The following is a 22,377-nucleotide window of genomic DNA, read 5'->3' as shown; positions in this document are numbered from 1 at the left end:
ATTTCAGGAATATCTCTTTACACAGCTATTTTATAATACAACCGATATATGACGGATAAATATGTACATTGTTGGCTAGAGGGAAAACAGCAACAAATAATCTGCTGAGTTGCAAATATTACCAAGTAATAAAAACAATTTTTCTATTTATCGTTCAAGCTAATCTCCAAAATTATTTTGAACGTTCAGAAAAATATGTACATTATACGAGTATACACATATAATGCATGCAGTTATGTAAACAATACGTTTTGTGTTTAATGAAATATATAATAATAAAATAATATATAAAATTTATTAAAAATATATTGATTTAAATGTCATATTTTTGTAAAATCGTGTCGCTTGTTTTTCTTCGAAGCAGATTTTTCTTAACTTGGCCTAAAACAAGTTAAGAAAGGAGAGATATATGTATATACGTTACGACGAGCGGCATTCCACTTTAAGGATGACCAAGAGACTTACGAGGATCGTTCTTGTTTGAAAGCGATCGCATGAGGGGCCTGTTATTCGAACTCGTTCGAATGAAATTCCAATCGTCTGCCCGAATCTTTTGTCCTGAAGGAGATCTTGTGCAGACTCTCTCAGAAATTTATCGATATAATCGGATTCATTCTTCCTCCCGGTTGGCAAAAGAATCATTACACCGGCCGATATTTCGAAAAAACCCCACGTGCTTACGCCAAGCTTTTAAAAAGTGCTTATCCAAAAATTCCCTTCAATGATACACTCTATTCAACAAGAAAATGACTTTCTTTCTATCTAAAGTGTTATACATATCCTAAAGATTTTTTAGCACTGAACACAACGCTATTGTCAGAATTTGCGTGGCACGTCACAATTTCAAGTTAATTAGGCTGAAATGGATAAAAAGAGTGTTTTGACAATTTTGAATTTTTTTATGGTGAAAATCTTTTTCTAAATAAAATTAATAAGATTTGAAAATACTATTTCAAAAATTTTTAGATAAATTTTAGCTCATGACGAGTACGACTTATTATGTTATAGCTGTTTGGAATTTTATACTTTCTGTATCTACACAGAAAAAAAAGTTTCTTTATATTCAATATTTCTATTTATCTGGTTTACATTTTATTTCACAGAAACAATATATAACTTAACATATATATAACTTTAAATAAAATATTATTTTGTTAAATACAATTTTTTTTGTAGCTTTATTGCATTAAACCGTATTGTTTGGCAATACGGTTTAATGCAAAAAGAAAAACAAGTTTGACACAATATTTTTCGACAAAATAACAATTTCTTTGATTATATTTAATAGCCTTTTCGTGATTGCCACGTGAGTCTTCATTCATGCGGGCCAGGTGATGGCAAGATCATTAATACCTAGGGATATACCTATTACATCTCGTAAACAAAGTTCAACACATGAGATAAGGCCGTATAGAGCGAGTTTCAACTATCCTTGGTTTAATCTCATACTTCTCCCACACAATAATGCTTACTGCTACATGTAATCCGAATTTTAATCAGAAATTAAAAGGAATATTTTAATATAGCGTAAATATATTAATTATATAAACTATAAAATAATACAATAGTTTTATTAAAATAATACGATTATAAACTAAAATTTCTTTGAAAGCTCTTGAATTGTACATTTGGATGCTGCTGACTTTATTTAAAAACAAGCTACTTTTGCGTAAAATATATTGAAAATAATCATCAAAAACGTCATTTTTTTAGTTATTTTATCCAAATTTACTCAAAATTCTAACGTAAATTCTAATGCAAATTCTGACAATAGCATTATGTTCAGTGCGAAAAATCTTCGAAATATGTATTGCACAGCACTTCAGAAAAAATTTTAGTATCAGTGTTATATACGCTAAAAGTATACAAAATGTCCCGCGATCATCAATTTTTCCTTTAACGACGGGAGGTCTAGGCTTCTCATAAAAATTTTCAAATTCGTTGATATAAAAAGTGAGACGGCAGAAAACAGGTGGATATCGTTTTGCACAAGCTCGTTACAAATAGCACGCGTGAAGCTATTGATTCACATTCACTGCTATCGAAACAAACCAATAATTTTTTTATGCCAATTTATTTTTATACGGTCTTGCACAGAATTGCCGCGACACATATATATGTACATCAATGTATAATGTATATGGACGCAGCGAGAACATTATTCGTATCGTGACGCAGCCACGTTACGCGAATACGCAAGTCACCGCCATATTATCGACCATCATTCGACTTGGTACTTACAGTGCACTCTCAGCTTCCATCGGTCCTCGATACCGGCTTCCGGCAGCTTCGGATTCTCGGCACGACACACCAGGAACTTCCCCTCGTCCTCTACCGTCGGCGTGAATTGCAGACTCACGCCGTCCTGCAATTGCGAATAGTAGTCATTCGTCTTCACCACTCGCTCAGGATACTGATTTATCAAAAGTTCTTACGAAGCTCACTTCGCGCCTTTTATCGAGCAAATCGACACAGTCAAAATTTTCAATAACTCTTTTTACAATTATTTGTGTCTATTGATTAATTAATCGTTATTAATATTGCACATTGCAGCATAAATTCCAACATGTTTATAAATATAAATATTAAATTATAATGTTATTATAATATATAATACAATCATGTACAATAGTGTAGTTTTTGCGCAATTAATAAATGACACAAAACCTATTTAGAAATATTAAATTAGAGGTACTAGATAAATAAATTATTTCCATTTTAACGGATAATCACGTTCAATATGTTAAATCAGAATAAATTGAAATATTTTTAGCGTCAAATTTGATATCATTGCGAGCTTCATCGTTCTATCACATCGATTTATGTTTACTTCGCATTTTAAAGATAATGGTGTTGTTTTTGCTCGTACTATTGCATTATAATCAGGACGAATCGTAATGCAAGAAATGCAGAGAATAAACGATTTCATAACATTCCTGTGTCGTTTTTCATTTTTTTCCTTTTTCTCCACCTCTCTCTCTCTCTCTTTCTCCTGCTCTCTGCGACAGGAAAATTGCGGTCGCGCCGCATTTTTTGTTTTATCGTCTCACATAACTAGCAGCTCGCGCTGTTTACGAGACTTTAAACAGGGCGCCGAACAGCCCAGCAAAGCGTACGTTTTATCGTAACAGAGACCGTACATTTTTCAAACGCGAACAATGGACGCGTGAAATGTTAAAATAAATACGTGCGTTTTCGTTTCCAGAAATATGAACGTATTTGCTTTCGCGCGCGCGCGCGCCCGCGCGGTCGTGCTCGCAAAAACTCGGAGTTGCAAAATTACGGGATGTAATACGACGCTTTAGTATTATTTTCAAAGCTTTTTTCATTTATGCAAGTTGTATTCGAGGTCACCGCGTGCATATCATCCGCGATCTTTCTTTCTCTTTCGTTACAGTTGGATTTCCTTGAATTGTATAAAAGGATCCTTTTATCGTTTATACACATGGCTTTTTCGGAAACGCCCTACTTCGAGAGCTCGTGAAATCGATAGCGGAATCCTCGACGATTAGGATACCGTCGCTAGATGCGGGAAAAGCGCGATTCGCGCGCGATAAGAACGCGACACGACGATTTTTCGTCGCAGAAATTGATTTAATGCAAATTGCGAAACTCCACTGAATTTCAGACTAAACGCGACTATTCCAGGTATTAATCCCGCCCCGTAAAATTTCCATGACAATCGAATTGTTGCCGCGAGGGAGTTCGCGTAACGCTTTCTTATTTCGCACGGATTTTGCTCCCGTGGAAAGAGAACCGGGGATCGTGAATACCCGATTTTTCCCATCGAGAAAAATCTACTGTGTCATCGCATTAATGACGCTCCATCGGTCCCGCTTCTCCGATGAAATTTTCACTCTCATCGAGTAGGAAAAGAAACGCGCCCTTTCCACCCATTTTATTTCTCAATTTACATGTCACAATGTTAAGCCGTGTTTTTTTCACGAGCCGTGTAAATTATTTATTAATGATATTATTAAAACGCGTCGTATCCTCGGTATTACTGTTGACACCGTGTCATTGCGCGAAAGGAATTTCGTAATTAATCTTATACAACGTACATTAATCTTATATAATTATTTTATATGCAATTCTGTAAATTACACAGTCAAAATTTTCATATTAAATTTATAGCTCACTTTACGTGTCCCATAATCCACAAAATATTTGTATTAATTTAATATATGTTAGAAAATAACATAAACATTATGTAAGAAAGTAACACAGAAAACGTAACATTGATATAGTTTGAAAACAAATTATGCAAGCACATTTTTTTCAGTGAGATTAACATTTATATTATGTCGATACGTACATTCATATTTATTTATTTTAGAATTTATGTACTTAATTATGTATTTCAAATTACATTATCTTTATTGCTACTTATTCATTTATTCGTAAATTGTGTTACTTTAACAAATTAAGAAATGTTGAATATCAATTTAACACAAAATCTTCTAACACAATCATATTACGTTAAATTAACACTCGGCTACGTTAAAAATTCAACTAAAAAACTTTAACAATGACCGATTTGAATATAATACAAGTACAAAATGTGTTTTACCGTGTAGAATGCATTAAATTATATATTTAAATTAGACTACTATTGTGCATGAATCTAAATGTATCTTGAGTCGCAAAACCGATACAAAATTAACAAAAATTAACGATTGCAACATGTCGGGAATTATTTATTTACAAGTTTTTAATACCGTGGAGTTTTTGTAACTGCTTCGTGTAGTGAAAAATTTTTCCGTGTGTTATTTCCTTGAACTTTTATTTAGCTTCGATAAAAAAAATTTTAGTTTTACAGTTAGTACGATCGTTTTACATACAAAGTTACCGTTCTGTTTCGAAATCCTTCAATACATCGAGCAAAATGGGTATTGCTGTATCTCTAATTACTGAATCTCATCGCGGAAAAAGAATGACAGGAGTGTGGACCGAGTAGCGGGGTATCTCTCCATTCTTTGAAAAGCCGCATCTCAATTTCAAATATCGTATCGACGTACGCTCGACGGAAACGCGAAACGGTCGGCTCGAACGAAAAACGAGCTACGCGACGCCGAGAAACGCGCTTCTTCACGGAATTTATGACGACGCCGCCCAAAATTTCGGTACCGTTACTCATGCAGATTTGCAGACGGAAAATATGCGCGGATGCGAACCATGTGTGCGGTTTCGCGTTTGTGTGTGTGTGTGTTTGCGTATGTAGGCGAGTGTGCGCGCGACCACCTTTCATGATCGCACCACCCTGCGCATCAAATTCCTCTCTCACCAACTCTCTTGATATTTTCCGCTTTCCTACATTCTTTCCTTGCCCTTTCCTTCGCTTTTTTTCCTATGTTAATGTCGCGCTTTCTGTTTCCCGCGCGAGCTGGCCGGAAACAATAACGGAAGTACGAACACGAAGATAAAAAGAGGAAAAAAAAAGAAAGCGAGAGTCGGAACTCTCCGAGAAAAATTAAAATCAAATCCCCGGCGGGCGGGTACTTGGCCAGCTAGTTCTCGGTTCTGTGCTGGCCACGTTCTCGGAATTCAAAAAAACTTCGGTCGGAGTTTACTGGCGAAAATTCCGACAATGTCTTAGCTCGCAGTGCGGAATTTTCGAAATTCCGGTTGGCATGGTCGGATTACCTTGCACTGCGCATCTCGTTCAAGATCATGTGCTTAATTAAAGGTGATTTACAAGTTGATCAACAACTATAATCATGAAAAATAATACGTGTAATAATAGATAAAAGAATTGTGAAAATCAGCAAACGAGTAAAAAGAAAATTATAAGAAGAAAAGAATAAAGAATAAGAAGATAAGGATAAAATTGCATTTTCGAAATCAGTCTATAGGTTTCCATAGAAATTTTGAAATGAAATAAATCTAGTTCATTTTTTAATTAGAGAAAAGTCGTACTATATAATACCAATGATAAATCTCTTAAAGCGACATCCTTTTACTTCTCAGAAATTAAATATTGCATTTTATTAATACTGATAAAAACATAATCTACTTAGATAATTAAATGTAAAATCTATTAAAAACGAATTCTTTAAGAGTAAGAATAAAAAATGCATAATTTTATTTTGCAAATTGCATAATTTAAATTTATACAATAATAAATGTATTATTGATGATATTAGATCATGTTTGTAGTATCCCAAAATTGTTTTATTTATATTTTTCTCATAATACAGTTTTAAATAAAATTGGAGTGTTTGAAATTAAACCGTAAATCGGCAAATCTTTCGATGAAATAGATTATGAAATAAATAAATAAAAACTAAAATGGAATAAAAGATATATTATAGCATTATAAGATCTATTAAAAATTAGTCACCTGACGTAATTTTTAAATATTTTCGCGCTAAACGTTGCATCTTATGATACGGCATAAGATATTCGTATAAATTGATAAAACGTTTTACATCGAAATAAGGAAGTTCAAGGAATCCTTGTATACTTGTCACAGTATTTACAGTATTTTGTACAAATGACTCATGTGAAAAGAAAAAAAAAAGAGGAAAATGCATTACTACCTATGTCGGTTTTAAGGATCATTTTGTCAGACTTATTTTTGTTCAACTTATGAAAAACTTAATTATTGCGAAATTCGAAATAATATAAAAATTGCTACAACATTCAATAGAAAATACTTTCTTCGATACTTTCTAATAGTTTGTATTTATGTTTTTCCAAAATTTTATTTTTACTCTTTGTTTATGAAATATTAAAAAACGAAGTGATATATCAATATCGACAATTTTCCTTAAATAATATTTTGTCTAATGTTCTGTCACTATTTGTTTCTAATTGACACTTTTTTTATTTTATGCACATTGAAGAAATTAAATAATGGCAAATATAATTGTAAATATAATTTGCATAAATACATCATAATTCACAGGCTGATACATTAACTCTATTAGAACTGATATTCTTTGCACGCTTGAAAGAATAAACTAGAGTTTTGACAGAACATCTCTTCCATTTGCAGAACGTAATTGTACGTTACGTTGTAGGTAAGACGCAATTTGCGTAGCGCATTCCATTCCTTTGTGCAACGCTACTGTTACGATTCCCTTGAAAGGGCTGGGATTAACTTCTTCTTACCTTCGTGATGGAGACACGGGAGAGTGAAAGGGCAATAGAGGACAGAGAGCCTTTCCATCTTTCCATGTACATACACACGGCGCAAATGTGTACACACACCGACGTTTGTGTACAGACAAAACCGCAGCACCGATCCGCTCGCCCGGAAACTCGCCTGTGTTTTCAGCTACCCGGTATATTCGCTCCCTGAGCAAGAAAGGTTTCCACAAGGCTTTACGTCGCACATGTTAAATACATTTGTGCGGTATCACGCGGTTAACGATGTTCCACTGTCATGGAGTCATTCGCTAGTTAGTCAGCTTAAGAAGCAAATGAAATTCTATTATACATCACTCTCTATAAACTCTATATAAATGAAATTGCGTTCATCTCTGTATCCAGCAAAATAAATTAAAAATTTATCTCTATTAAGGAATTTATAAACTCAAAGTCTTCAAGACTCTGAAAGTCTACGTGTAATAATAATTAGATTACGGCAGAATTCAAATAATACGATGCGAATACAAATATGCGAATATATATCTTCGATTCAACCATGAATTTGTATTTATACACTTTGTCATCTGTGACTTGTCTCCAATTCTTTTCTACCCTTGTCATACCGCCAAATTTTAAACTACTTTTTATGTTGTGGTCAAATATTTCAACTATCCACTTAGTGACATACATTTTTGTATATCAATTTCTACCTTCAAAGCAACTGCTTCTCTTTACGGTTTCACGCTTTTTTTCGCTTATTAATTGTGTCGTTTGTTCCTATTTACTCACACACATTATGCTTATCGTCTAATTGTATCGTTTTTCTTTCTTTTTTTTCTATATCTTATATATTAAGATCTAGGCCTAAGAGAGTCCTACTCGATCAATAATATTGATCAGTAACAGTGTGCCTCAAAATTTTGATAAGCTAAGATTGTTTCTGTAATTATGTTATCCATAATTGTGGAATTATGATGATAAAAATACCGACATATCCTCTTCATACACACTCAGTATTACTGTCAATATTTCCATCACACAGCGATACTGATGCTCGAGAATCAAAAAATCCGGATAAATATTCTATATCAATCCATCAATATTAACCACACACGAGCAATAATACTAGCTGTATTTGTTGATACTGACAATATTATTGACCGTGTAAAACCCGTATTACAAACAGTATTGCTGCTAATGCTTCACCTTTGGAGAGTGCCGTTTCCAAACTAAAATATACTCCCGTGTATATAAGTGTATAAACACTTGCATTTCAATATAAAGCTATAATATAATAATAAAAATATCTCTCGTGCATTTCGGAAATGATGTCGGAACCTTTAAGCTGACACCTCTATCTTACGAAAACAGCTGTTACGAAAATAGCGGCGCGATTATATTCTCTCGTATTTTCTATCTTAATATAAAGGAATACGCGCATTGTCCGTAAGGTGAACGTTCGTCGCTCGCTTTCACTCACACGGGAGTGTTCACGAGGCAAAATAAATCCGCGTCGTTTCTTCACGTTGCGCTCTTTTTTCTTCGTCCATCCATTGCGTTAAAAGCGGACGAACTCGATGTGAGAAAGCACGTGTGTCAACGAGTCTCGCTCGCCATCTGACCGACGCAATAGCAGTAATATCCTTTGGACCGGATCAGACTCGCGACGAGATAGATAGCTGCTGGCATCAAAAGCCTTTCACGTTATTGCTGTCACAAGCAGCCGCAAACGTTGAAGCACGTAAATGCGACTTAGTGCCACCGAGGGGGACTCGATAAAATTTAGTAGTCGGTGTTACCAATGGAAAAAGTTGCCATCACCTCGCGGACGGAGTGAAAGTTTAAAGCGCGGTGAGATCGTGCGACGAGAGCGCTCTGATTTTTTCGCTTTCATCCTTCTTGTTTACTGCTTGGCAATCGAATTATTGGTATAAAATTGTCGAAAGATCAAAAGGATATTTCTTACAGGCGTGGACAAGTGCATTCGTGCGTGTAAAAGAGCAAGTCCGTCGAACAGACATTCTCGGAATCTCTTTGAATTTAAAAGAAAAAAAAGAAAAAGAAAGAGAAAGCCTAGTTTCCTTCATATAAATGCCATTTGATTCAAGCTGCTATCACTCAGCATAACTCGTTTCCGCAATACCGTTCAAGTATTTGCAATTAAATACGTCTGCACTTTTAGCAGAAAACAGGCGTAATAAATTTTACAGCGCGCAAATCGCACGACGCCTTTCATTCCACGTGCTTTCCCGTCAAATAAGCTCCGGGCGGAATGAGCTTTTAATTGTAAAGCGCAGCGTCGGGTATTTCGTCCCTTGTTCACGAGCGATTTTTGCAATACGTCCAAAAGCGTCGAATTACCAAGAGAGATGAGGTTTTTAATTCGTTTCTCATATAAACGTGCGCGCGCGCGGTTATTATTTTATTCCTATAATATCTCGCCGTGCGCTCCCCCCGTTATACTTTTATTACATTTGTCTCGGACAATTTTTCGAATTCGCCCGCGTATCATGTAACGGTGCACTATTACGATAATTGTATTTCTGATAAATTCCTCTCGCTCTTTGCGCGACGGCTCGTGATCAAATTCCACATATAATAACGCAGTATTGAAATTATTTATGCGGCCGATTAATTCCTCATGATCGTCATCGTGTCGTGTAAAATTGCACGGCCCAGGACAAAGGCCTTGCGCTTCTCGCAAATAAATGAGGAATATGTTGCTGGAATTCATCGAATTTATCGAGCTATGTGAAGTGTATTACAAATCAAATAAACGCAAATTATTAATAAAAAAGTGTAAGCAGTATATAGTTATCTTGAATTTTGTTGAAGTCAAATAAAAAATGTCACACTTTTACGATCGTTTTCATAAATGTATACGTACATACGAGTACACACGCGTGCAACACATCGATTTTGTGTATTCATAACATCGTTAAGGGTTCGAGTAAAACAGAGAAAGGAAAAATTTTTTTTACATATACGACCGTCGACCGAAAAATGCAACAAAAATTGCAAGGAATATTGCATTTTGCATTTATCGTTGTCAAGTCGAATAACGAGGCTGACGACATCCCGAAAGCGGCTGTGAAACGCCGACAATGAGAAATTTCCGGCCGGTCGAAAAATAATAATTCACCGCGCGTGCTGCGCGTGTGTAAATGGAACTTTCGTTTCGTGACGCATATTTCTCGCGCGAGATATCGCGGGACATATTTTCGCCGGCGAGCGACGCGGCCGTGTGATAAAACTGTGAGTCTAATAACTCGCAGTGATAAAATCCGTCGACTAAATAATGCGCGAAACTGCGGCAAATTAGTGCTCGAGACACCCGTCTGCCGAGAATTATTACGGAGAAAATCGATTCTGTTGGTAATTGAATCCGAATTCGAACAATTTGTCATCGACCGATCGTTTTTGCATGGTAGAAAGAAAAGGAATAAAGATTTAGAGATATATGAAGTAATCGCTTTATCAAAATTATTTGTTTCGACGTAATAATTACTTGAATCAATTTCATGAGCTAATTAAAAACCAATTTTTTTTTTATGTAACGACGATTTCACGAATAATCTCAGAATCGAATATTATTTCGCTCAGTTCTACTTCACCTTTTCTTGTAAAAAATAATATCAAAATGTCAACTTTGATAAGCTTGTCAAACAGTCATCTTATTGAATAACGAAATTAAAATTTAATTTTGAGAAAAAATCATTTTAAAGTTTTACTGACATTTTAAAAACATTTTTATAATATAATTGTTTAGTATTCAATCAATTAAATTTAAAAATTCCTAATCCTTTAAGTTTCCTATATTACAAGGGAGAATTGCCAAAATCAATCAAATTATTTTTTTATAACATTTTCCATTTGACATTGATTTATATACAAATAAACGTTCCAAATTGTAGATTGACATTTCCTGTAGCTATTACTGCAAAACAGGTAAAAAATAGATTTAATTTTTCGTCAACAAAATATTTTACTATAAGCCCTTCAAAAAAGTTAAGCAAATCGTATCCGTGTGTTTTCTAAATTGTATTGTCGTCTTTGAAACTATCGAGTTTATGAATTAACATAATTAAAAATATAAAGAATCATTAACTAATACGTATTTTATTAATAATTTATCAAAAAAAGAATCAAATACTTAATAATTAATAAATACCAATAATAAAATATACGGATGTTGAAATAAAACTTTCTTGAATTCATTTTTGCAATTGATACATTTTTATTTATATCAACTATTAATTGTATTGTTTTATTTTTTATAACTCATAAATTAATACCATTTATTTTAATGAAATTTGTGCTGATACAATTTAGAAAATTTGACAGCTTTGATACAAATATCAATTTAATCTTTATAATAATTGCAAATATACATGTACATTATATACAATAAATGTAAAATATTTTAAAATAAATTTTTTATAAAAATATGAAAATTTAGAATATAAAATTGCATAATTAAATTAATATTTAACTAAAGTAACTAAATAAATTCATTAAAAGTTAACATCCTTAAATGTACCTGATATTTTAAAGTACAGTTAGCATCCAAAAAAATAAGATATAACCTGTTAAATTTTTGTATATATTATTCATTTCTCATTTATTTCATATCTATTTTTGTTATTAAATGTGTTGTTTATATTAAATAAAAATATAAAATATTGATGAATTACAATTTAGGAATTTACGAACGCATTTAGCAACTCTCCCTGAAATATTTATTTGCATGTTGTTCAATAAAAATTTATAAATTTTTTGTATACATAGATTTTTTTCATATTTTTTTTTATCGTTTTCACCACAGCAAATTTTAGAAACCAACTACGGTAAACAAATTTCTAAACGACAAAAACATCGACGGATGGACATTAATACAATAGTTTCTAATTTCCTGTAGTTAAATAAAAACAGCATATGCGAAATACTCCAACCAAAACTAAAAGTGTAGTCCGAGATGGATTATACGAAACGTCCCCGTATTTTTCCCACGAGACGCTTGTACTCAACTCCCCGTAAAAATAATACGGTTGAGAAATCGTCACGTTTTGCGTGTCGTCCACGCTGTTGTGTACCATTCCTTAATCCAGTAGTACAACTCGAGCGAACGCGAAGACGGTCTTATGGTCTTATAGTCCAGTGATGTTTCAACCGTGCGTATAAAAAAAGATGTGAAGAATACTAACGTTTACATAAATGCATTTGCTTGGTGAAAGCTTTCATGTAACAAAATGTATGCCAAAATTTACTTTAGCGCGTCTTTTTACCTTGTAAGACGTAACCTACAAACGCGATTACATAAGTCGTTTGCAGCTGCTTCAATGTTAGACTGAGTTTCTCCCCTGACTTACATTCGTTTAAAGTTAGCGACTAGTAACGACTTTCATGTTAAGTAACTTTCTCTTAACCATCTCTTCTTCTCAATACTTTAAATAATCTTTGAAATTAAGAAATGTTCTTTAGACCGATTTTAAATGCGGTTCAATGAAGTTTTAATTTACGGACTAATTGCTATAGATATTTCAGCCTGAGAAACGAAAAATTTGTGACGCGTTAAATATTCAGAGTCAGAGAAATTGGCGAACAAGGAAAATGGGGAAAAGATCTGAAAAGTCCTTCAGACGCTCAATTTTTTTTTAATCTTTCATAAATTTTTTACAACATAGCGGTAAGAGGCCTTTGTCTGCCTGATAACGCATTTAACAGATGTATGGCACGTTTATCCTCGAGTGGGTTAATTTACATAGAAGCCGAGTGCATGCTTGTAGGCGCGAGAAGCATTTTAAGGTCAATTTATATTCGCGGGTAGTATAAGTGACGCGATAAGATAATACCTTTTCAAGGAAAAGATATTCGCTGTCGTGCGCATTCTATGTAAGGCAAAACTAATTTTTAAGAAAAAATTTCTGACAATGTTATATTTTTGAAACAAACCAATTTAATATATTCTCTTTTACTTTATCTGTAATAGCAATTAGATATAAATATATATCGTGTAAATATCAGTTTGTAGATATAATAAAAGTATATTTAATATAAGAAATAATTTTGTAAATTAAGATATTTTTTTATCCTAGTGGAGATTTCTTTTCTCGATTGCCACAAGCGAAAGATATAAAAAGTATGTAAGAATAATAATTGACGCTTGTAATATTTGACGTGTATTATACACATTTCTGTAATAACAGTTACATAAAAATATATATCGTGCACTAAGAGAAAAAAGTTATTAATTTGACTGAATTTTTCAACTCAATTAAATTTTTTTCAATTCCACTATTTATGTATATAACTTAAATTAAATACATAAAATATTTGAACTTCAATTTAAGCATTTATACATTTATCTTAATTACATATATATTTAATTTAATTTAAATACGGAAATGTTTGAACCAAAGAAATTTAATCAAATTAAAAAATTTAGTCAAAATTAAACAACTTTTTCTCGTGTGTAAGTATACAAAAAAAAATGTTTCTTTAAATTTAACTTTTCTTTACATAAGATTAACATCTCAGCCAGAATTCGAACCTCTCTACATTCAAATTTTCTTAAAAATCCAAAGAAATTTATGCATTAAAATAATCTAATTAAACTAATGTTTGAATTAAAAAAATGCAATTGTTTGACTTTTTAAATAATATATACCTTTATTTAAAATAAATATATTTTTAAAAAAAGTAAATTTTTTCTTTACTTGAACAATTTTATTAACTCAGAAAAAAATGTATTGTATTATCTTACTTCAATAATTTTCTTCCATTAAACAAGTTTATTACTTCAATAGTAAAACTATTGTATTATCTCACTTATAACTAATATATTTATGCTATAGAAAAACTTTCTTTTTAACTTTTGAATAAAACTTGAGTATTAGGGAATTACAAGTAACAGTATTCATTATTGCGGCAAGGGGCAGAATTGAGCCATGGGTGGTTGAAACTAGCGCTGCACAGCCTTATATCCGTTGTGTGCTGAACCTGGCTTACGAGTTATTAATGGTCTCTCTAACCATCCTGTGGGCCACGTAAGTGAGCCTTTTGCAAGGCGATCGCGAGAAGGATATTAAATGTAATCAAAGAAATTGTTACTTTATCAAAAAATATTGTGTTAAAAAATCGTGTTTTCTTCTGCCAAACAATATAGCTTAATGAAACAAAATTAAAAAATTTATATTCGACCAAATAATGTATTTATTTAGATTTATATTACTTCTGTAAAATAATGTAAGAAATATTAAACATAAAGAAACGTTTCTCTCTGCATATCAGTACCAAAGTAAATATATTACATTCAATACAAGAGTTAATTTTGTAACTCAAGTTATTTCTATCGCAGTCGAGATTTCTCTTCTCGAATATCGCGAACGGAAAATATGAAAAGTATGGACGCTTGTTTGATTGCAATCGACTTGTATTGCAACACATTTCGAATAAATAAGACTGTTATACATTCCACGAAACTTGAATGACAGCGAACGTTACAAATGCCATTCGTTAGTACAAATACGAATCGACTTTTACTCGCATTCCTCGTAGACATTCTGGTATTTCTCGAGCATGCCTCACGACGCTGAATCGAGGCGTTGGCTATTATCGTCGCGCTACCGCTATTACTCTCGTCGCCACCATCTCTCTCAGGAATGACCAAACACACGCGAGGGTGACTGTCCACGAAGGCTCTTTCCCTAGACTAATGGATTCCACGAATTAGATGTCGCCATCCGAGCCATCGTCGCCGCCGTCGCCATCAAGACGACGACATCGATGCCTTAACCCGAGGACTGACGATGTCTGATTAAACACGGAGCAATTCCCTTAAAACGGCGCGGCGCGGTGCGGCGCGCTGGTGCCGTTTTAAGGGAATATCAACCCCAAAGAGAAAGAGAAGCGGCGAGGAGGAAGAGAAGAATGCCGCTTCGTGTTTATCCATTTTATTCGGATCGATCCGGCATCTCCCGCGAGAGCCGTTTGGTCGCACAAGAGTGCCCCGATTAATGGAATATCCTCTTTGTACGCTTTTCCAATAATCGATTAACGAGCAAAGAATTTCATGTTTCTGTAACGCGTCTTTCTATAACAGTCTCTAACAAGGCAAGTTCGCGCTTGGCGAACGCGATATTTTAATGAGATGAAACTAAAGAAAGTTTGTATAAAAATTCCATGTTTAAACTAATTCAAATAATTCAGATTTTACTTATTACTTATTATTATGCGCGTTATTCGAGTATCTAAAAAATACAATTCCGTATACAAAAAGATTCTAAATTAGAATCCCAATTCTGACGCGTAATCTATCTTTATATATGATTCCGTTTCCCAGAGTATTTTCGATCACACACGTTCGCAAAAGTGATTCCCCAAATTACCTAAATCCCACACACATATTCAAAATTGATGCGATAATATCAGTAGCATTCCGCCCGCGTATCTAATCACAATTAAACCCGGGGGAGAGAGGTGAAACGCGCGACGCGCGCAAATATTTCTATAGGCGATCGTGATCCCCATTCGCCATCATTAATTACCTAAAACACACGGTTGTGTCCCGACCAGTGATCAGACGCGTGTTGACAAACATGTTTAGCAAACGCACACAAATGCCACACGCAATTCATGCGGGCCGATTTTCGCGAGGCTACACTTCCTCGAGCATCATTATTATACATTCGTTGGCGACGATTATTGATGACACCGATGCCGATCAATCCAACGCTCCCAGATGGCTCGCGATCGCAATTACACGGACACGCCGATAAATTATTATCAAGCTGTCTGTCACCCCCATGAAACTATTAATTCAGTCGCGCCGGTGCATCGACGCGCCGATAAATTATCACGGCCGGTCGCTCTTGCATTTCTCCGCGCGCGCACGAACACACACGCATCCTCCGTCCCATCCCTTCTTTTTTATGTACATATTTTCTTTTCAGCAATATTCGCGGCGTTATTTAACGACCGGCCGTTTAATGAAAATTTTCCCGGCCGGAACGGGATATTCATCGCGCCAACAAGATTCTGACATGGCCGATGATTTATTTGTTTCGACAGCACACGATCCGTGGCTTTTCGACGCAATCATCCGGCAAAACGTCAAAATGTTTCGATAGATCCACGGACATTCGCGATATCCTGCTTTAGATACCGCGTACCTTCCGTATCAATAGCTTTACCGCATTATGTGAAAGATAAAATGTCGCGGTGCGGAGAATAATTCTGAAATTCTCTCTGCACTTTTGCAACTCACGCCATTATTCTATCGATTTTTGTTATTAACTTATTGTACGTGGCACAAAGTTTTCTCTTATTTATCACAAATCAACAGCAACATTGCAAATTAGAGAATAATGCCAAAATAGCCATAGTATATTTGATATTAGACGAGAAAAAAAATATACCAGTCTGTGAAATTGATGCATACCTAAGTAGATATAGCATAATGCTTTTATCATGTGCAGCTTTTGTTATTGGGTTTAATTTTCCAAACAATTCCAATTAATTTTCACATTGTTTTGAAACATAGCATCCCGGCAAAATGTAACTAAATTACTAAAAATTACAATTAGTAAAATTGTTTCGAGCGATCGTAATGCCCTTTTAACAAAAATAATTTAAAAGCGTACGGATATCTAATTAACGTCACAATTGTACCTGTAGTCGCTTTGTCTCGAATCCGCTCTCGAAATGAACAGGCTCAATTCTGTTATGCGAATGCTCGCATTCATAGGTTTTCGTGCTGATTTCATTAAAGTAAGACTGCGTCGACTTTTTTTTTACAAGAGATCGGTAGAACGGCTATTCTGCATTGAAATAACATTCTCGTTTTAATTAAAGTAGTTGGAACGAACAAAGCATGCTAGATATACTGCATTATTCTCCAATTATAGGTATCAAAAGCCAACATAGAAAAATCGTTTCAACATTAAAGCACTAAGCCAATTTCTTCGGATTCGATTTTAGAGATCAAATATTAAATAAAATTTTATATCACTTTTAATAAATATAATATAAAGTTTTGAAAATGATAATTAAATTCATATTACAGATTGAATAAAAAAGAAAGACATGAGTTTTAATTATTAAAAAAGAGATTTAATCAGGTACATGATTCTTGGGGATGATAAGCGCCCGCTGAAAATATCTCTAAGCAAAAATCAATTCTGAATTCATCAAAGTGATAGGTAGGTGCAGGTTTGCGAAACACGTGTGGAGTAGTTCATACTTGATTAATACTGGTTCAAACATATTAAGAAGAAATAGTAATCATCTTAAAAAATCAGTAATAAAACATGAGACAAGTGACACAGAAATAGATAATGAGTTACCAGAAACCAGTATCAACCAAGAGATAAATAATAACAACAATAACATTCAGAATGATTCTAATAGAGATAATGTTGCAAGTGATAATGAGGCCAAAGATGAGATTAGTAAGGAAAGCGTAAGACCCGTCCGAGCGAAAAAAGTACCGTCTAAATTTAATAATTACGTATTAACATATACTAAATGTTAAATTTACAAACTTATAATTTGTTGTGAAGCAGATATTAATTTCTAGTTTTGTTTGTATTAATTTCATTTAAAGTTTTGGTATTATATCACTTTCGAATAAGGGAAAGGTGTAATAAGTAGGTGGCGACCGTAATGAATATAGAGGGCGTTAGAGTAGCGAGCGCGTGCGTGCGTTAGACATAGAGATAGAACATACACGATTGTAGACATATACAATAAATAGAGAGTTAAAAGAGAACAATAGTTATTAATAAGCACCTAATAATATTACAATAGTAGTATTTTGTATACGTTCTATCCTCTGAAGGCTACTAGCAGAAGTCTTTATAAAAGGACCCTCGGTTCATCGTTCCTCTGCGTAAATATACTCTCCGTCTTTCTACCGGCATAATCGAGAGGAAAATACTTTTCGGTATATATGGGGGATCCAATCCTTAGAGCGCAAGATAGAAGGTCCTCACGAGCGCCTCGTAATAAAGATGTTTCTTATATTTTCAACATGTGACCTTCTCTTATATTATCCGAAAAGAATCGAGAAAAAGGGAAGGAAGAGAGATGTTCTCTCAAAAAAGAAAAAATCTTGTTGCTTGCAACTTGAACGCTATGTGTATACGTTAAAAAAAAATGTTATTTCTCCAAAATCAAATTTCAATAGCCGCCAAAAAGACACATTTTATTAGATCAGTGATGGATAAAATGCTTTTGCAATGTATCTCGATATACGTGAAAAAATGTTAGCACTGTCAGTTATTATTTCTATTTAATCTTGTATTCTTCATAGAAGTTGTTAAAAAGCATCCTGATAAAAGAAGATACTTTGATTTTGCTTTTTAAATCTGTACCCTTCTTTATTTTATAATAAAGTTTTTGCAATATTAGTGATTATTTTTAAGAAAATCCATGTTCATATTGTATCAAGCTCAACTAAGTTTAGAAACAGTTACCGATAAAATAATGTAAAGTTTGCTACGTGTATTGTTAAAATCCAATACACTGTTTTCGAATCTTTTGTTAATGCAATTTATTATTAATAAATGGCATTGCTCTTTTATCTAAATACAGATACAAATAATTCCAATGGAATGTGTTACAGGCTCTTAGTTACAGGCACAAATACATAGTCTGTATCTCTTCACATGTATTTACATATTTAAACCTAACATTGGATAACTACATAAATTATTATCAATTACAAGTCGAGATAAAGCTACCATTTATCAATTTTCGAAGACGCAAGAATCCAAGCTACCCGCCAAATCGCGGAATATCTGTGAGATTCTGTAGCTGTAGTATCTCCCGCGGGAAAAGGATCAAAGACGTTAGGACTTTACCTGTCTCAACGATGAGGGGGAAGACGAGCTGGATTTATAAGATGGCAACCGATTTCTTTCATGCCTTGGCGTGGCCGACATGCCGAGAAACTTTCTCCGCGATTATCCGCCTCTCTGTTTCATCCCCAAGGATTTTGCCGACTGTTAACCCGACATCTGAGACGATCTCCTTTAAGGACACGCTTTAAGGGACGAGCTTGGCAACGAGTCCGAGATGGATGGTACAAAGGAACGCGTACGTTCTTTGATGCCGCCTTGTACAAAGGCCCCTCGCCGTAAAAATTACTATCAAAATTCCGATCAACCACGTACGGAATTCAGCGCATGAGCATTATATGTGAAAAATGCACAAGCATCAAATAATTCGGTGTTTGTGGAAGAAACAAGAGTAAAAAATCAAGTATTGGAAAAATCGTCAAAGACGAGTCATATGGTGCCAACGTCTAATTAGACAAACGATCTTCTCGTAGCGCTCGCTCTCTCTCTCTCTCTCTCTCTCTCTCTCTCTCTCTTGTGCTTAATCCCTATCCGTAATAAAAGAACTTTCAGTGCTTTCTCATTCGTGAAACCCTTCGATGCGCGCATGAACGAACGTACGTCTTTCAGAAGTAATTGAACCTGAAATTAGTGCGAGATCGTGAGAGCAAATTGCGACTGAATGCTGTTAGTCGCATTTTCACAATTCAGAGAGTCATCGAAAATCTGACAGAGTTTAACCCCCAATTTCAAATAAAGAAAAAACATTTTAAAGATACATATATTTGTAGAGTACGCATAACGTTTTAATTAATAAAAACAGATTAATAATATATTGAACAGAGTTGTTACGACAATAAAAATATATACTGAATAATAAAATATTTCGACAATAATGATAACATATTAACGTTCATTCCATAGCGGATGCACAGTAAGCAAATAAAATATGCATTTCGTATATGATGTAGGATTCTTTGTTTTCGATCAATTCATTGATCGGCTCGCTTACTGGCTCCGGTCACATCGGATTAAATTCTGCCTCAAAGGGAAGCAAATCGGTATAGATTTTTATTCCGATCTCCGAAGAGCGGCTTGAAGTTATGCCAGCCGGCGCGAAAAACGATCTCTACGATAATACGTAAGACAGAACACGTCGAGAATTACGATCCGCCCTGTCGCTGGCACGCTACCACGCCTGCCGCATCGTCGAGTAGGTATTTTTTTTCTAGAGCCATTCCTCTTTATGCGGAAATTTTTCTCCACGTCGCTGTCCAACGCATTTCTCACAATTCTCGATCCTACTTTAGCCATGCGAATCCGAGACAATGTAAAATCAATAACGAGATTCGAGAGAACCGACTGATTTTATCCGGTCAACGGAATTTTTAAACGTGGAAACAATTTAGAATATTAAGGTACGAAATGACTTTAAACACTAATTTTTAAAAGGCTATTTTAAAAAAAGTAAAACAGATAAGTGATTTTTAAGAACAAGCTCAGTCAAGTGGATAATCAAAAGGGATAGATTCTCGACATTGGACTTTTAAAACTGTTTTTCACAGAAATATACATTAGGATATTTTCGTGTACTTATTTTGGCAAAGCCATGTCTGACCCACATTTACGCTACTACTTGACTACTTTCTGGCAATTTTTAGATTTTTCCATCGGCTATAATTTCATTACGCGCGCAAAACAAGTTAAAGTAGCGTCGTTTGGGTTAGTAGCATCATTCCGTACGTTTACCTTGCCGAGAAAAAATAAATTTTTTCTCATTTTTTTTCGAAAGATTTCTTCTAACGCGAAGCGTTGGAAATCCGTGCGTCACGATTTTACAATCGCACGATGCTATTACCAAGCTCATAATGTCAAAGCTATGAAACGTATAACGATGAGAAAAGAGAAAAGTATTCCGGAAATAATCACCACTGTGCGAGGTAATATCTCGCGGAAGGACTTATCGCAATTATCAGGCGGACAGTTCTAGTGATCCAATTAATTACCGGACGGTCCGAGCTGGATATTACCACGTCGCGGCGAACACTGTTTCCGACGAACATCATGTTGTTCCTTAACAGTTTGAAATTCGCCGTGGTTTTCGCAGGCGAAACTTTCGGATCTAATTTGCGCCGTAAAAACTTATGGCGCGTATCTCCGTTACTCGCTCGCTAAGTAGCTTACGAAGTCTTTTATTAATGGAAATCGATTATTTCTCATTGTCGCCCGTAACGCATTATAGTATTATTACAAGATTGGAGTAATTGTTAACAAAAGTCGAAACTGTCGATTTCGTTCAAATTTCGTTCAATTATTATTTTATCTTATTATCGCAGTAATAGCCGATAAAATCATTTTCCTTCCTAAAATCACGTCATTTTTTAATTAACGTTCATTTAATATAATTGAAAAGTCTCCTACGAAAACTGAACATGTCCAAAACGTTAAATTTTCAAGAAAAAAAAAATGTTTTGCATTTAAATCGTTCATTATATAAATATGATATTTCTCCGAACATATGATTATATTACAGCATTCTTCAAACTATTAAGAAACAGAAATCGTAAGATTATTTCAATTACTACGTACAGAATTTACGAGAAAAAGTTTTGATTGAAGCAAACGTTATTACAGAACTTTTAATTATAAATCTCCGAGGAAGCTTTCACAAACAATCGGAGATTGTTTGTGAGAATCACTAACGTAGATGATACAAAGATGTAGCCTCGAGGTGCAATTCCAAATTATCGCGGGAGAGTAGAGGGGGATAAATGTATAGCGACGAACGAAAGGCGGGTCCAATCTCCCTCCCGCATCGCCCTTTCACAAGTTAATCGTGTTCCGAAGAAACAACCTCGTCAAGTTCTTCATTCTACCGATTTTACCGGAAATCCATTTATGTAGACATCATCTTTTCGCTCGCGGCAGAAAAAAGCGGCGAATTTTGTCGATATAATGACGCGAGGAGCCTAATCTTTCCGGTAACTTTGTATAAAAGTCGATTGAGCTTTTTGTCACTAGGCTCATTACACCCTCCTGATCTCGCGAGCTTGCTAGCTGATTCACCTTCAAGGAAAGAGCCGCAATGACCTCGTTTCTTTCAACATTCTCACGCTCCGACGACGTTAGAAAATCGCCGTTAGCGTTCTTCACGACAAGGTAAACGACTTAGAGAAATAAGGTCCGGCTTATTCCTTTCTCAAGTCGCCTCATATAATGTGAGCAAAATAAAATTACGACAATGTACGAAATAATACAAACAGATATTACAAGGATAATAATAAGCAAATAATATAAGGAAATAGTAACAAGCGAAGACTTTAAATTAATGCCATGGTTACAAAAAAAGTTGTTTTTGCGCCTGCTATTTTGAATTAATTTCTTCTCTACTCAGGGGGAGAATTGGTAAACCACTTTAAGTTCTTTTTGATTACATTTCTTATTTGGC

General features: G+C 34.5%; 1 protein-coding gene across 5 annotated transcripts in view; it reads right to left on the bottom strand.

The window, feature by feature from the left end:
• The window catches only part of LOC105196108 (nephrin), a 301,908-nt gene that overhangs the window by 91,340 nt on the left and 188,191 nt on the right, over positions 1–22,377 (bottom strand). For all 5 annotated transcript variants that reach the window (XM_026131964.2, XM_039459216.1, XM_026131965.2 and 2 more), the window contains one exon: positions 2,242–2,365. In XM_026131964.2, the coding sequence (XP_025987749.1) occupies positions 2,242–2,365 (124 nt within the window). The remainder of the gene's footprint in view (positions 1–2,241; positions 2,366–22,377) is intronic.

This window comes from Solenopsis invicta, chromosome 16 (genome assembly GCF_016802725.1).
Source record: "Solenopsis invicta isolate M01_SB chromosome 16, UNIL_Sinv_3.0, whole genome shotgun sequence".
NCBI classification, from domain to species: domain Eukaryota; kingdom Metazoa; phylum Arthropoda; class Insecta; order Hymenoptera; family Formicidae; genus Solenopsis; species Solenopsis invicta.
The sequence above is the reverse complement of the archived record's forward strand: the minus strand, read 5'-3'. Positions and strand labels throughout refer to the sequence as shown.